Raw genomic sequence first — 15,246 nt, forward strand, 5'->3', positions numbered from 1 at the left:
ACGAGGATGCAATCAAGTTTTTAGAAATAGTGATTAATAAAAACGCTTTATTCTATACTGATATAAGATTTATAACATATCTTAAACAATTATGTACCTATTGGTTTGAATTGGAAAAAAAAAAAAAAACAATCATGTAAACTGTTTACAAACTTTTGGGTAGGTAAATGTCAGCATCGCGGGGATGGCTTTGTTGCAGCTCACACGAGAGCTGTCTTGTTACGTGCAATTTCTTAATTGGTTGGTGCAAGGATAAAATCCTTCATTTGAAAACGATCCACAATTTTTGGCATGGAGAAAAATATACCCTTCTTTTGTTAGTTGGTAGATTTGATCACAGATAATTTGAAGCCACGAACCTTTGTTTTTTAAGTAGGAATACAAATGCAACGAGGATTTAAACATTTTCGAATCATTTGGTTATTCAATCCAAATTTCTACACTTACTGAACAATATATATATATAGACATGTACGTCTTTATGTAATATCATCCAAAAAAATTGTCAATAATATTCTTTTGCAAAACTATATATATATATATATATATATATATATATATATTGGCTCTAGCATAGCCAAATCAATTATCATTAAAAAAAAAAGTCAAATAAAAAGTCAATTCACAACCATATTCTAACATGTAGAATTTTCATTAGTGAAGTGTGAACGGTAAAAGATATGAAGTGTCACTCTCTCGTTGGCTGTTATTAAAAAGTTCTTTTGAAGTCTCTGCCACATTTTTATGATTACGGAACTCTTTACCAGAGAGAGAGATTTGAGGGTCTAAATCAAACTCTGCCTTTTCCCACGTCAGCTTCTACGGGTCCCTTATTCACCTGCACACTTTCGTCAGATCATAGATTTTACAAACTACAGTAATTGCATGCACTATATTAAGTTAGAAGCGTCCTAAATCTAAGAAGGCTTACCAAAAAAAGAATTTTCGTTTCTTTCAAAGACAGTTTGTGTGCGTCTGTGTGTATGTGATATTTTAGGATGATCATATTTTACAAGCTGTTTCTTTAGTTTGAGCCTTGTCTTTCTCTTACTCTAGATTATTGGTTTAAAACAGATAAACAAAATCAAACTTTAATCTAGCATTAGATTGGTTTGATATGCTTTCAGAATTTGATCAGTTCTGAGTAAATCTATTGAAATATGTCAGATTTTAAATCTATTGAAGCTGTCTTGTGTAACCTCTGAAGTTTTGAAGATAGAGACGAGATCATTCTTCCTTTTCAGCAATAATAGGTCATATAAACTGACAAAATACAGTAGCATTCGAGAAGATCACAACTTTTAAGTTTTCAACAACAAAAACTAAAATCTGAAGTTTTCAAAATTTTCTTTTGAAATAAGGTATCAAGTGTCAGCAAATTCATCTTCTGAATCTCCCGCCTCTACCACCACCACGGCCACCTCTTCTTCCACCACCGCCACCACGACCACCACCGCCATGTCCATTGCCATTAGCTCCAGGACTCTTCATGTTTTCAGGCAATGGAAGGATGTGATCAACACACTTCCTGAAGCTGAAATCGTCTGCAGTGTCGTCTTCCCTAACCAGAAAGAAGCATCGGCTTTTCCACATTGGGTGGGTTCTGACTTGGAAGGTTTTGATTCCTCCTCCAATCTTCTTTTCAGGCTCAGAGTGGCCCTTCTTGATCAGATCTAGCAACACCATGTGCTCATACTGAAATGTACAATCGAGAACCAAGTTCAGTGCAACGAGTTAGTTGGAAGCTCGAAAGAAACTGCAACAACTGTCATATATTATGATGACTATTATGATGACTATGCAATGTTTTATCTTTTATGCTTGTGCCCTCAAAATTTGATATAGTTTCATTCTTCCAACCACTAAATGACATCAAGACCTGAGAAAAGTTTCTAATTCAAACACAATCCACAATCATATAATCAATAAGAACACGATACATTTGCCAAGAACTTTTGAGTAGTAAACTAGTAATAGGGAACCCAATTCACAATCTGTTCCGACTTAACAATGAAAGATAATTTCGTACATATTCCTCGATTAATCCTCTCCCTAAACACATTGCATAATCAAATATCTACAATCATTGTAGACAATCAATAATTTGAGACACAAAAAAAGTTCTTAACTCCAAACACTAAACCCAAAATCAAATTATATAACAAATAAGACCTTGGCAAAGAATTTAGAGCAGTAGTCAAATTAACAGATGCAAAGGCGAACCAAATTCTCAATTTGTCTCAGTTTTACTACAAAGCACGATCATCATCAGATTCATTGATAAAACCTCTTCCTAAACACATCACAGAACTTAATAACCACAATCAGAGCTCTCAGATCAACCCATATAAATCTCGAGCAAAGGAATATACTTTTAAAGATTCAAACTTTACAATTAAAAAAAGCCAAAAGAAAAATAAGAAGAGTAACCCAAATATGTCTTACCTTATTAACATCGAGATCAGTTGGCCAAAAGTGCAAAAACTTGACAAAGTAATCGAACATCGCCACAGAGGTAACAAACTCCTTCGGACCAAGTTTAACCGGACCTGACTTCTCTTCCTCTGCCACCTTCTGCTTCTTCGATTCACCTCCGTTCTCTTCTTCCTCTGTCTCCTCTCTCTCACGTTTCTCATCGCCGGTCTCGGCTTTGGGGGCCACGCCTTCGACCTCCATGTCAACTTTCTGGTCTGGGTTCACTTGAGCTGACACGGAATCGAGGATCTCTTGTTGCTCCGCCATTGATAAACTAGTCAAGCTTTCGCCTTGTTCCTCCTCTTTCTCCTTGCACGATTTCTAGGGTTTAAGCTTTAGGGCGAGTGACTCTTACTGAAATCGGCTAAGCGGTATTTTTATATATGGTCTCGGTTTTCCGATTGAACCGAACCGGTTCGGTCCATTGAGTTTTTTGGCTCGACGGCATACATAAAAACCGGAATTTTCACTGTAGTAACATGTTTGTCATTGACATGTCCACTTTTTTTTTTTTACGAATCTTAATACTTTCATTTTAATGTCTACAAATTACTTTCACTGTTTTATAAAATTTGGATTATTAAAATCATAGAAGAAAAACTCAAATTTTGTTATTATTATAATTTACAAAATAAATGATATTATAATTTTTTTGATTTACAAAATAAATATATATTAACCATTAGACCACCATAGTTTAATTAAATATATATTCAATGTTATTAAAAAATACTCTAATTTATATACAGATTTAAAAAAGCGACAAGAATAATTTTGGAATCGCAAAAGACATACTTCGTATATTTTAGGGTAAACGATCTGTGTCCCCCTCGGAAGTTTCATATAGCACCAGAACTACACAGAATTCGAACCTCGATTTCGGTCTACATAAATAGGAAGTTCCAGTCCACTTTCCCCCTAATTTGAAAGATCGAAACGTGGTTCCACACGGTTGTTGGTTTTATCGGTTTATGACCTAAACCTGATACCAAACCACTAAATCATACCAAACCGAAGTAAAACCGGTCAAAAAACGGAAGGTTATGAGGACCTGCTCTTTTAACAAGAGGAAGCGAATCAACCAATTTAAACGGCGGTGACGTAAGCTAATCCGATCTGAAAAAGGACCATCGGAGGGTAACCTGCGCCGGCGGAGAGACATAGAGCTTTGTTGTGATTTTGGATGAATTCGAGATCGGAAAATCGGAGGAAGTAATCGGAGAAGGAGGAGAGACACCATTTCCAAGCTTTAGAGGACCAGCTTCGAGCGTTCTTCTTGGGGAGAGGAAGATGCTGGCGAGGCGATGAATCGTAGTTGGATCTAGGGAAGTGCGTATGAGGTTTCGATGGAGCTTTTGGTGAAATACAAGTTTTCGGCATCTGGAGAATGATAATCACCATTAATATTGTTCCGACCTCAATCCAGAGCTTGAACCCGGTTCAGTTTCAAAAATCGGGTCAGAATCAATCGTAATCAGAGTTTGCTCCTCCTCCATCGTTAACGATGATTTGAATTCGAAGTCTCAGCAGTTTCGTGTTGAGATTCATGATCCCATGAATCGAAATCAGAGTTTCTTCTCGGAGACATCGAATCACGAAGCTATCATCGATGCTTCTGCTTCGTTTGTGAGGGACATTGTGAAGGAGATGAATCGGAGAAGAACCATGTGTTGGTGTTGTTGGTCGGCTAGAGAAAGGTTTGATTCTGAAGTTCTTCCATGTTTCATAATTGATCTGTTTCATTGATGTGTGATGCCAACTCTTTAATGTTGTTGCTACTCTCTCGTTGAACAATGTTGGTTTCATCTTTGAACCCATCTTCACCAAAGAATCAATTTCGAAAAAAAAGATCAGATTTTGAAATTGAAAAGTTACAATTTTTATGTGTTTGTTTGTGTGTGTCACCTTCCTAAAGTCGTTCAAAGGTTGTATACTTCTTCTAGTATCCTTGACGAGATTAGCTTCAAGAATGGAAACACAAGTACAATCGATCTAAATCAGAGATTCTAAGCTTATAGAACAGATCAACAGTCAAAGTAAACTTCCAACTTGGGACTGAACTAAGAGAGTCGAAACTACGAACGAAAAACAAAATTGGAGGTCGACGACAAACCTGAAATTCTGATCGGAGACGGAGCGATGAACCCTACAGTGATGAATTTCTCTCGGTTTGATTGTGATTTTTGGTTTAATCCGGTTTAGTTTTATTGTTATATGGTTAACGGTTATATGTGCAACAGTAATCCAATTGTAAACCATGATTATGTGTTTGTGGGTTTTGAAATTTGAAATTAGGGAGAAACTAAATTGGAACTTTCAAATTATGGGGAAAGTGGACTGGAACTTCCTATTTGTGTGGACCGAAATCGAGGTTCGAATTCTGTGTAGTTCTGGTGTTATATGAAACTTGCGAAGGGGACACAGATCGTTTACCCTATATTTTAAAGAGAACGTTTTGAGGTGTTTAAAGCTGTCGGGGTACTTTGGAGACTTGGACGTCCTAACTTGTTGTTCAAGCGCAATATTTGCCATTCAGGAAAATGTCAAAGTCAAACTATCATCTTTTGAAATTATTTACATCTCTTGAAATTAATGGAACTTCTTAATATTCCGTAATTTGACATAATTGGATTGCTTCTCGAAAGTAAAAAAGAGATCATAATGGTGCATCTAGTCATTCTTACCATATTATCAACAGTCAAACACCTCAATCTTGAAATTTTAAAAATAATGAATTATTTTATCGTATTTTGGTAAGAGCTATTGTTGTACTAGTATTATCTAAAATCTAACAAGAACCAAGATAGATAGGTACAACAAAGTAAAAATAAATTTTTTGTGAAAATCGGATTATCACGTTACCGTGTCAAACCGTCAACCTCCATATAGCTCCGGTTTGTGTATTTAATTATATATCTATTTATCTGTTTACACGCGCTTCGAAATTTTGATTTACTTATCTGAGTTTTTTTCTGACCGAACATCAAACAAGAAAACACATTTGTCCGAATTTCATCTGAAAGCTGTGTGTCCCCTTCAAGAAATTGAAAGAGAGCTTCTTTTCCCATTTTCTGCGATTCAGAATAATTCTTCTATAGGTAATCACAATTTGATCTTCTTGTCTTTTAATCTTTTCATTTTTCTTTTAGGGTTACGGTTGTTTGATTCTGCGATTTGGGAATTTAAGGTTTCATTCCTGAATTGTGATCGAATCGAATGGTATCTTCCTCTTGTTTTCATGGTTGAGATGGGATTCTGAAATTTGGGGATTTTCTGATTAGGTTTTTGTGTTGAAAATTTGGGGGAATTTTGAGACAGAGACTTATTTTTAACTCAGATCCTAATCTTTTCCATTAAGACATTTTCCCAGAATTGTTCCGTTTTAATGAAATGAAATTGATTTTCTGAGCTCAATTATGATGTTTCGTTTCAAAGAAATGGAGATTTTTGTGTTGATGATGGAACATTTGTGTCATTTTGCTTCGTTGATTATGAGATTTTTTCTTTTGAATCTTTGGAGCTTTTCTTGGTTTTTAACAGGTCAACGTTTTTTTTACGCATTGAGGCTAAAAAAGAGATGGCTGATGATCTGAGTTCAAGTACTGACCGTCTCGTAACACCTGAAAGTTTAAATTCAGAGAGAGGATCCAATCAATCGATTGAATCTTCTGGACAGAGTTCTAAAGCTCAAGGTTCCACAAGCCTGTCTATGGATGGTAAAACTGAGGAAGATGAGGCAACAGAACAACGCGATGTTGCTGAGGAAGAGGAACCGCTTATCCAATCGGTTGAATGTCGGATATGCCAAGAGGAGGATTCCGTTAAGAACCTCGAGTCCCCTTGTTCTTGTAGTGGCAGTTTGAAGGTGATATTTCATTAATGAATCTCATATCTCATTGTTTTATTTGTTTTTCTGTGTATCTTTCGTTCGAAGAAGTTCTCATCAATTTGGTATTTGTGTCTAGTATGCACATCGGAAGTGTGTTCAACGTTGGTGTAATGAGAAAGGCGACACAACCTGTGAAATATGCCACAAGGTAAATCAAATCACTAACAGCATTTTGTATAATCTTTTGGTTACACCGAATGCAAGTTTATAACTGTTTTTTCTTCCTTATGGAAACAGTCTTATCAACCTGGATACACCGCTCCTCCTCCTCCTCCTGCTGATGATACCATAATTGATATCGGGTAAAGTTTTTCTTAATCCTATGTTTTTATGTAGCTGCACTAAAAAAATTGAAAATTCTTCCTTTTCATATTGATTATCTATTGTGGGAAACAACATAGCTAAATTTCATTATATGTAATCGAGCACATTACTCATGCTACTGTTTTGTTGTTGTTGGGTGTGTTATATGCAGTGAAGATTGGGCCAATGGTGTTCCCTTAGATTTGAATGATCCACGCATTTTGGCAATGGCGGCTGCAGAACGCCATTTCTTTGATGCTGACTATGATGAATATGCGGATTCTAACTCGAGCGGAGCTGCATTCTGTCGCTCCGCTGCTCTTATAGTAAGTCCACGTTTGTTTGTTTTTTTATTACTAACTTCTTACTTTGAAATAGAAACTTATTGACAATGAAAATGGCAGTTAATGGCGCTTTTACTGTTACGGCACGCTCTGAACCTTACAAACAACAACTCAGATGACGAAGAAGACGATCCATCAGCTTTCTTCTTTGTACGTACATCTCTATTAATCACAGTTCGTTTCAGAACTCTTCCTCTTACTTTCTTGTTATAACTTTTTTCGTTTTCTTTTGTCTTCCTTCGGTTTTCGCCAGCTTTTCATGCTTCGTGCCGCGGGTTTTCTACTCCCGTGTTACATCATGGCATGGGCTATTAGTATATTACAACGTCGCAGACAAAGACAGGTATATAATAATCTTTGGAGAAACAAAAACCACATAAAATTTAAACTCATGTGTAGGTAGACTGATATTCTTGTGTTTTTGTGAAAATCAGGAAGCTGCTGCTCTGGCAGCTGCAGAAGTAGCGTTTATGTTACATAGCGGCGGGGGCGGGGGAGGACAACGCAGAGGAGGTTTGCACTTTACTGTACCACCCGAGCTTATATCTAATCCACACCACCAACCTGAAGCTTCACCGTAATGATAATATTCCGAGATCACCAGTAAAGAGAAATCAATCATCATCCGAAACGTTTGTTTCTCTCTCTCTCTTTCTCTGTGAAGTAGCTTGTGTGTTTGTGTTACCGTGTTGCTTCCATCAAACACACAAAACTGAGATTATAAAACACGGCAAGTTTCTTTGTCTATCTTCTTACAGACGAGAAAAGAAAGATTGTTCACCTATTGAATTTATGTTTATGCTTTTATATTACTTGTATTTCTCGCTAATATTACTTGTACTGTTTTACATAAGAAAATGGCAAAATGGTAAATAAGGTAGAAATCAAATTGTGGCTCAATTAGACAAAAATAGTCTCTTATACGATGGGCTATGCCCCATTTTGCTTTGGTATCGACCAAGTGGACCCTTGTGGAGGCCCAAATGTGATGAAGCCGGTTTTAAAAGTCTTAATTCTTCTCTTTTTTTTTTTTATTTTTCTTTTGACATAGTCTTCTTACTCTATTTCATCCCACCAAGCAAGCAGAGAAGAGTCGTCGAACTCCTTTATGCCAGCAGAGAGGATTTTGAGATCAGACCAAAAAAAAGTCGTCTTCTTCCATAATCCAACACGCAATTCTCTTTGTATGAGTTGGAAATTATCATAATAACTACGAGATTTTCTTTTGGTTTAATGTCGATAAGGTAACATATCTATTTGACCAAATTATGTAGATTCATACGTATTGTATTGTTTGAGAACCATTTGTTCAATTCATAAATTTATATGAGATTTTCTCAGACATATTACTTAGCATAGGAGGGAAAGAAAATCAATCTAGAGAGATTCAGTGGGAAACTCTTAAAAAATGATGAAATAAGCCATGACTTTGAACACTTTGAAGATTCGATGTTCCTCAGTCTTACACAGAGAAATTGCACCGAAAAATAACTGACATATCCTGAAGAATGAGTCCAGTTTTGATCCAACGAAGTCAACAGCCGAAATAATAAAACAAACAAGTCAACGATTGAGATATATATAACTATAAAGTCTTGAGAGTGTGAAATTAATAAGAATCGAAAAGGAGTTTTCGGTGGCATAACATAGCTCACTGTGTTTCACAGGAACAAGTCAAGCCCTTCACATGTTAGCATTTAATACTTTTTTTATTTTTGCTTAAATATTATTCTTTATTTTGTATATTTTTCAAATTCGTTTCCACCACTAGATTTTGCCTCCTTGATTTATTGTACGCCTATGTGTGTATCGTATACGTATAGATATGTCTGCGCCTGCATTGTTCCTCTTCATTACTTATCCTATTCACACATTTATTTTGATATTGTTTGTTGGATTATGGATTATATGGCTTATCTTTTGTTTAGAGATACGCCAACAACATAATGTCATGACATGTATAAAGATAGTGTCTACTAATTCTATCATTTGCATTTAAACCCGTATAAATATAATATATCTAGTTGGTAAAAAGATGTTAAAATGTCTATTTTTATGTTTGGTTTTTAGACATATTCATAACCATTCAGACAATTCAAAAATACCTTTGGAAAAAAATGAAAGTCTGAATTTGTTTAGAAAAAAAAAGATAAGATATAGGATTTTGACAACTCACAAAATATAATAATACTAATATTTATGTCAATTGCAAATCCACATTATTACGTACGGCCTCATCATAATTAATAATAAATAAATAAAATAATTAAATGTATTAATGTTGGAATTAACTCAGTAGGTGGACTCTTTAATGGCATTTTTTCTTCCGGGAGTATGATTGATTTGATAGGACAAAAGATACATACTATATCATTAGTGAAAATGTTTAACTGTCCCGTTTTCAATATTGAGAAACCAATATTGGATCTAAACCAAACAAACCTTGTTCTGAACTAAGATTAACTTTTATATCAGAAAAATGAACCCAAGCTAAACAAAAAATTCGGGAGAACAATGTCATATAAATAAGTTATAATTAAAACCGCAAGTGTAAGAGAATGCTGTTAATCATCTTTAAGTAGTTACTTAAAGGTAGAACTTGGAAAATCAAACTAACTATACAAGGACGAATTTGTGTGTTAAGGATATATAAGATTTAAATAATCAAAAACATCAAAAGACATTAATTTGCATAACCATATCAGCCAAGTGCAACACATTACATTTATGAAGATAATGAACCCTTTGCGTTACGTTCTGCTACATACATTTTTTAAAAATATAGAAAAAAAGAGAGATATTTATATCACCAAAAGGGAAAAAGAGTGTTGTAGAGCTAAAAGCTAGCTACTAAAGACTCTAAAACCCTAATGCAATAATAAGCATATAGGTTATAACTCTATATTATTTGTTATAACTCATAACTAATGAAGCCCTCAATTTAAAAAGATCCCATTTTGTTTAGTTCTAGTCTTCTAGAACTAGAACATCCCTTCTTGTCCTTCTAGTGCCACCATACCAACCATCTCGTGGCTTTGCTCATCAAATAACCATTTCTCCAACAAAGACAGAGACCCTTGTGATATTAAACCATGATCTTGGTCCATTATTATTTCCGGTTTGATCTCTTGATCATGGAAGAAGCTTGTCGCCTGAGTCAAGTTTTGAGTTTCTTCCATTGAATTGAAGCTGAAGAAAGATTGTTCAAACCCTTCTCCACCTTCTTCCGAGACTGCAGCAGCGAGTGGTCCGGTCTCTGAAACCGGAGATGAAGATGATAAAGTTAAAGCCTTTGGTGTGTCTTTCATGAAATTTTGAAGCAACCGAGCGATGTTCTCAGCACTTGACGCATATACACCTGATGGGTGTGGATTGGTAGTGTTGCTTGTAGTCGTAGTTGTGGTTGTAGAGGAAGAAGAAGAGGATGGATCATAACAACGGTCTAGCAAAGCTGATGAGAAGCTATGGATGTTTTGTTGCGCGATTACTGGTGTCGGCAACGATGATGATGATGATGGTTTGTCTAAAGACAAGGCCTCACAAAGAGCTTGTTTTGCCATGTTAATATCTGTCTGAAGTCTTCTTTCCCATTGACCTTTGTTAGTGCTTTGATGGTTCTTTTGTGAACTAGTGTTTGATGAGGAGACACCATCATTATCTTCTTCACCAGATTCATTAATCTTCTTGAGCTTCTTCTTCAAGTGAGTGTTCCAATAGTTCTTTATATCATTGTCTGTCCTTTCTGGAAGGTATGATGCTATGGCTGCCCATCTATACACAAATAAAAACATATATAGATCTTATTATATACATATATAAACCCAAGAAAGGTAACTTTTTGGACAACTATGGATCATGTGCATTAAAATATACCTGTTGCCTAAAAGGGCTTGAAGATGAACAATAGTCTTCTCTTCATGCTCAGTAAAATTTCCGCGCTTAATACCGGGTCGAAGATAATTAGTCCATCTCAATCTGCAGCTCTTGCTACATCTCCTCAGACCTAAACCACCATATTGACACAAAAAATTAACTCAAGAGACTAAATGGTAATTAGAGATGTGTGGACGAAAGAGTCGGTGACATAACTTATTAGCTATTTATTACACTTATATTAAATGATCAAACCAACCAAGCCAGAGAACAAAAAAAGGAGAATAAATCACAACCCCTAGTACAATTTCAAGATAAATACATAAAAGGGTCTAATTAACTAGTTAATTTGATCAAGAAACAAAGACAAACCTGTGTTAGTTGGGACAGATCTCCAGTTTCCAGGACCATGTTCTTGGATGTAAGAAACCAAGATGATGTCTTCCTCTGGTGTCCATGGTCCTTTCTTCACTCCAATCTTTTCACAGCAAGGTGGTCTTCCCATTTTTTTCACCTATTGAAAGGGTTTTGATGAGATATTAGAACAAAAGCTAATCGTTGCGGGTTTGTTGAAAAACCTTTGGAAATCTTAGGGTTAAGACAAAGAAAGTCCAAATGGGTTTGGTTTTGTCTGAAGAAGTGGATGAGAGATGTTGGTTATATTTATAGAAAAAAGTGAGTACGATTGATAATGTGAGAGAGGAAAAGAAGAGTTAATTAGTAAGTCATTAATAAAATAATGGAATGAGAAGCAACAATAATGAAGAGGCTAGCTTTCAAAGAGTCAACATGGACAGCAAAATGCATTTACTATCCAAAGTCAGCCACTCAGCCTTCTTCTTCTATCTCTCTCCTTCTTTGGATTACTACACGGTTTCAAACACAAATATTTTTTTGGACGTTTGCGTTTAGTAATAAAAAAAATATCAAATTGATATTTTTGGTGTTTTTATTTATAAGTAACAAACATACAAGCAAATAGTAAACCTCCTTCGGTCCTTCCTGTTATGTACTTTGCGTTTTTGTCTCTATTTTACTATCAATTCACACACATCAATGGATATTATTAGTACACATTATTAGATTGTAGTTATACTAGTAAGTATTAGTCTTTTTACACATGTGAAAGGCAAACATTAAACACACAGAAACAATAATAATAATCGGATTCATAATAACTTATAACAGGCTTCAACTCATATACTTGTTGACACCTCTATCATCAATCTCAAGATTGTGTAAAAAAATTTCTTATGAATATATTCATATTTTATTAAAAAAGTATATATAAATATGTTTGATTATTTTGGTAAACCCATCGAGTTTAAAATCATTTACAGAATTAAGTACCCATATTTTACAGCGAATATGCGGAGTTTTGACAGAATATACATGTATTAGATATGCATGTATATGAATAAATCTCAGTTTGGACATTCAAAACCGTGTGGTGCTGATTAATGCAAAATGTGTGACAGAAATTAAGGAGGTGGCACCGAAAGAAGACAAAATTAAAAGGAGAGAAAAGAAGGGCTATTATTTCGATTTTTCTTGTATTTATTACTTTATCAGATAAATACCTTATAATAGAAAATGTGCTTTTTTAGAAGCTCTTTTATCTAAGAGAAAATATGTTCTGAGTAATGCTGAACCCATTTATGCTGCGTCTGCCCAAAATATTCTCTTCCGATTTATCAATATAGATAAGTATTTGATTTACATAAGTGAAGTATTCCATCTAAATTAAATAAGTATTCTTTCGATACTACAAGTAAATTACTAAAGAAAACTTTGATGACATATCATTTATCACTTAAATAAATATATATTTGTTTTTTGGATGCCTGACACAGTTATTACTTTCGAATTTTACTTTGCACTTGACTACTGCATTGACTAAGAAAATAAATACTGCCCAAAGAGTTTTATCTTTAACTATATGAACTGCATCGACAAGATCTTTGTAACCAGCATAAGAGAGTCCATATACCGAACTGATGTATACATATATAAATAATTATTCTGATAGAACAAAATACTATATAATAAATTCATGGATTTCCAAATTTTAGCAACTTACACCACGCAGGCCTAATTTAATGTCACCTCCATTTTCGTGAATACATCCATTGAATTGTCGACCCCTCAAAATTCCATAACTTATGGGGTTAATATGGAGCATGATTATTTATTACTTAGTTTTATAATTATGTCCCTTTATTGAATGCCCACTAGCAAATCTAAATTACTGGAGCATACCTCAAAATCAAATTATTTTATAGAAATTATTTATAAACTACTGTAACTGAATCCTTAAGACTCTCAATTTACCGACCAATAAGATTTACTCTTCCTTATTTGACTTTTTATGGTCATAGCTAGGCTCGTATTAACTCTCACAGTAGAGTTTTACGTAATTAGTGCACTTCCTCTCTAAATTTAAACCAACTTGAGGAATGAATATGATTCGCAGAAATAATTAATTACTAGCACATTTTCGGCTTATACTCTAGTCTACAGTATTACGGTAAATCTTTCACGGACACATTACGCAATGAACCTTTCAATTGCATCAGTAGTAGTATCTTTTTATTCGTTTATTTTACACTAACATGCGGATTATTGGGATTTTAAATAGTAAGGTCTTATTATTTATTGAAGCATCATCACAAATAGAAAAACGACTATTACTTTTGTATTTTTCGTTGCGAATTTTTTTTCCCGAGAACAATATTTAATTTTTTTTACCAAACTATTCTTTTAGATGAAAAAGTTTTCTCCAAACTTTACAACTTTTTTTCACTATTACCAATTGGAAAATTCACGGCAAAAAAGAGTAACGTGTTTTCTAACTTTGTCGAGAAAACGACTATTATGGAATACTTTTTTTTGCTACATAATAAGCTAAAAACTAAATTTATAGATGTATCATATTTACCAATTGTTTGAAAATTGTATTTTCTAAATATTTTGAAAAATCTAAACTTGTACAAGAAACAAGAGGAATGTTGCGAAGCACGTCGTGGGTTTTTGGCTGTGTGCATTGAGCTTCTAAAATTATTATTCTTCCGACGTGCATTGAGCTTCTAAAATGAATTTAAAATAACATGTATATGTTGTATATGTACACTAATACTATATCATAATGGATATAAATTACGATCTTCCACGACTAGTTAAAATTTCATGAAAAAAAAAATCGGTTGAAACTGTATACCACGTCCTTTGGTATACATCGCCCATACTTCTATTTACTCATCAACCGGGTCACATATTAACTTTACTTTGGCCATAGATACCTACTTATAGTACTTTATTTAAAATATATATTAAGTATTTGATAGAACTGTACTAATTTATAAATGCACATGTTTTCATGTTTTCTTTTATTAAGCTCAACTAATGGAACATATTATTTTCCGAAGTTAAAACAAGGGTTTAATTTACTGCCACAATATCCTAATTTACACGCGAGATTGAGGAAACTAAACCTACTTTTTCACTGTTTTATTTATTTAGGAGTATCAATTAAAATTTAACTCAAAACTCAAAACATATACTAGTTGCTTTTCGAGGAAAATGCTTTAGAAAGCATTGAAATATTTTGAAACTATCAATATAACGTAAAAACAGTACCGGGAGACCAAAATGATAAAGTTATAATTATTTATGGTGACATTATTTTATATCGACCCAACTTTAGTTTATGCTTAATCGGTCTAATAGTAATATATTACTAACTGCATCTTCGAGCTCTAAAGTTCTTTGTTTTTTTCTACAATCAATTTGAAAGTTCCTACGATGCTTCCTATAGTTTCCAGAAGATTAATATGGGATGAAACAAGTCAACGACTATGGTCGTCTTTTGGATGTAGACGAACTTGGGTCATATCTTATTGTATACGCTATCTGATTAAATAATTGGTAGGCTAACCTAGGGTTTAATTATAATATCAATAACAAAACTTAGGGTTTAGTATTTTAATCCCCAAAAATTAACGGTTTAAAGTGACTGTAGCGACACGTGCCAGCATCCAAAATGGAAAACTGAGAAAGCTTCTAAAAAAAAAGAAACAATAGCATAGATTATTGTACCCATCGTCTAATGATGCATGCGATGATTGACGTATAATTAGAGGAGTTTTTTTTTTTGGTTTAATTTAATAGGGAACTTAAGAGCATCTTCAATGGTGAGAGCTCGTCATAGGTTTTCTCTAATTATTTAATATAAATTTTGAGAGAACCAACTCTCTTTAGATTTTCAAATCTTTCTTTAAAGAACCAGCTCTTCCCATAATTCAATTTTTTTATTTTATTTTAATCATTTTTTACAAGAGAAGTTCGCAAGAGAGCTCCCCTTAA

At 34.1% G+C, this 15,246-nt stretch overlaps 3 protein-coding genes across 3 annotated transcripts; 1 reads left to right on the top strand and 2 right to left on the bottom strand.

The window, feature by feature from the left end:
• Nucleotides 1–1,223: 1,223 nt before the first annotated feature.
• On the bottom strand, nucleotides 1,224–2,896 carry LOC9302563. The gene is made up of 2 exons (XM_021016221.1): nucleotides 2,446–2,896; nucleotides 1,224–1,695 (listed from the first exon to the last, which is right to left on the bottom strand). Exons 1-2 carry the CDS (start codon nucleotides 2,740–2,742, stop codon nucleotides 1,381–1,383), a joined length of 612 nt encoding a protein of 203 aa, XP_020871880.1. The 5' UTR covers nucleotides 2,743–2,896; the 3' UTR covers nucleotides 1,224–1,380.
• Nucleotides 2,897–5,419: 2,523 nt separating this feature from the next.
• LOC9302566 lies at nucleotides 5,420–7,840 on the top strand. Its single transcript, XM_021015449.1, has 8 exons — nucleotides 5,420–5,573; nucleotides 6,016–6,340; nucleotides 6,441–6,512; nucleotides 6,602–6,666; nucleotides 6,840–6,993; nucleotides 7,072–7,161; nucleotides 7,265–7,354; nucleotides 7,446–7,840. Exons 2-8 carry the CDS (start codon nucleotides 6,053–6,055, stop codon nucleotides 7,590–7,592), a joined length of 906 nt encoding a protein of 301 aa, XP_020871108.1. The 5' UTR covers nucleotides 5,420–5,573; nucleotides 6,016–6,052; the 3' UTR covers nucleotides 7,593–7,840.
• Nucleotides 7,841–9,672: 1,832 nt separating this feature from the next.
• On the bottom strand, nucleotides 9,673–11,625 carry LOC9300872 (myb-related protein 306). The gene is made up of 3 exons (XM_021015523.1): nucleotides 11,257–11,625; nucleotides 10,885–11,014; nucleotides 9,673–10,782 (listed from the first exon to the last, which is right to left on the bottom strand). Exons 1-3 carry the CDS (start codon nucleotides 11,387–11,389, stop codon nucleotides 9,993–9,995), a joined length of 1,053 nt encoding a protein of 350 aa, XP_020871182.1. The 5' UTR covers nucleotides 11,390–11,625; the 3' UTR covers nucleotides 9,673–9,992.
• Between the last annotated feature and the right edge of the window lie 3,621 nt (nucleotides 11,626–15,246).

Source organism: Arabidopsis lyrata (genome assembly GCF_000004255.2).
Source record: "Arabidopsis lyrata subsp. lyrata unplaced genomic scaffold ARALYscaffold_8, whole genome shotgun sequence".
NCBI classification, from domain to species: Eukaryota; Viridiplantae; Streptophyta; class Magnoliopsida; order Brassicales; family Brassicaceae; genus Arabidopsis; species Arabidopsis lyrata.

Coding starts and splice junctions, on each gene's coding strand:
- LOC9302563 (XM_021016221.1), bottom strand. CDS start 2,742: ATGGCGGAGCAACAAGAGATCCTCGATTCCGTGTCAGCTCAAGTGAAC. Junction 1,696..2,445: donor CTGATCTCGATGTTAATAAG/GTAAGACATATT, acceptor TGTACATTTCAG/TATGAGCACATGGTGTTGCT.
- LOC9300872 (XM_021015523.1), bottom strand. CDS start 11,389: ATGGGAAGACCACCTTGCTGTGAAAAGATTGGAGTGAAGAAAGGACCA. Junction 11,015..11,256: donor ATCTGTCCCAACTAACACAG/GTTTGTCTTTGT, acceptor ATGGTGGTTTAG/GTCTGAGGAGATGTAGCAAG. Junction 10,783..10,884: donor CAAGCCCTTTTAGGCAACAG/GTATATTTTAAT, acceptor ATTTGTGTATAG/ATGGGCAGCCATAGCATCAT.
- LOC9302566 (XM_021015449.1), top strand. CDS start 6,053: ATGGCTGATGATCTGAGTTCAAGTACTGACCGTCTCGTAACACCTGAA. Junction 6,341..6,440: donor CTTGTAGTGGCAGTTTGAAG/GTGATATTTCAT, acceptor ATTTGTGTCTAG/TATGCACATCGGAAGTGTGT. Junction 7,355..7,445: donor AACGTCGCAGACAAAGACAG/GTATATAATAAT, acceptor TGTGAAAATCAG/GAAGCTGCTGCTCTGGCAGC.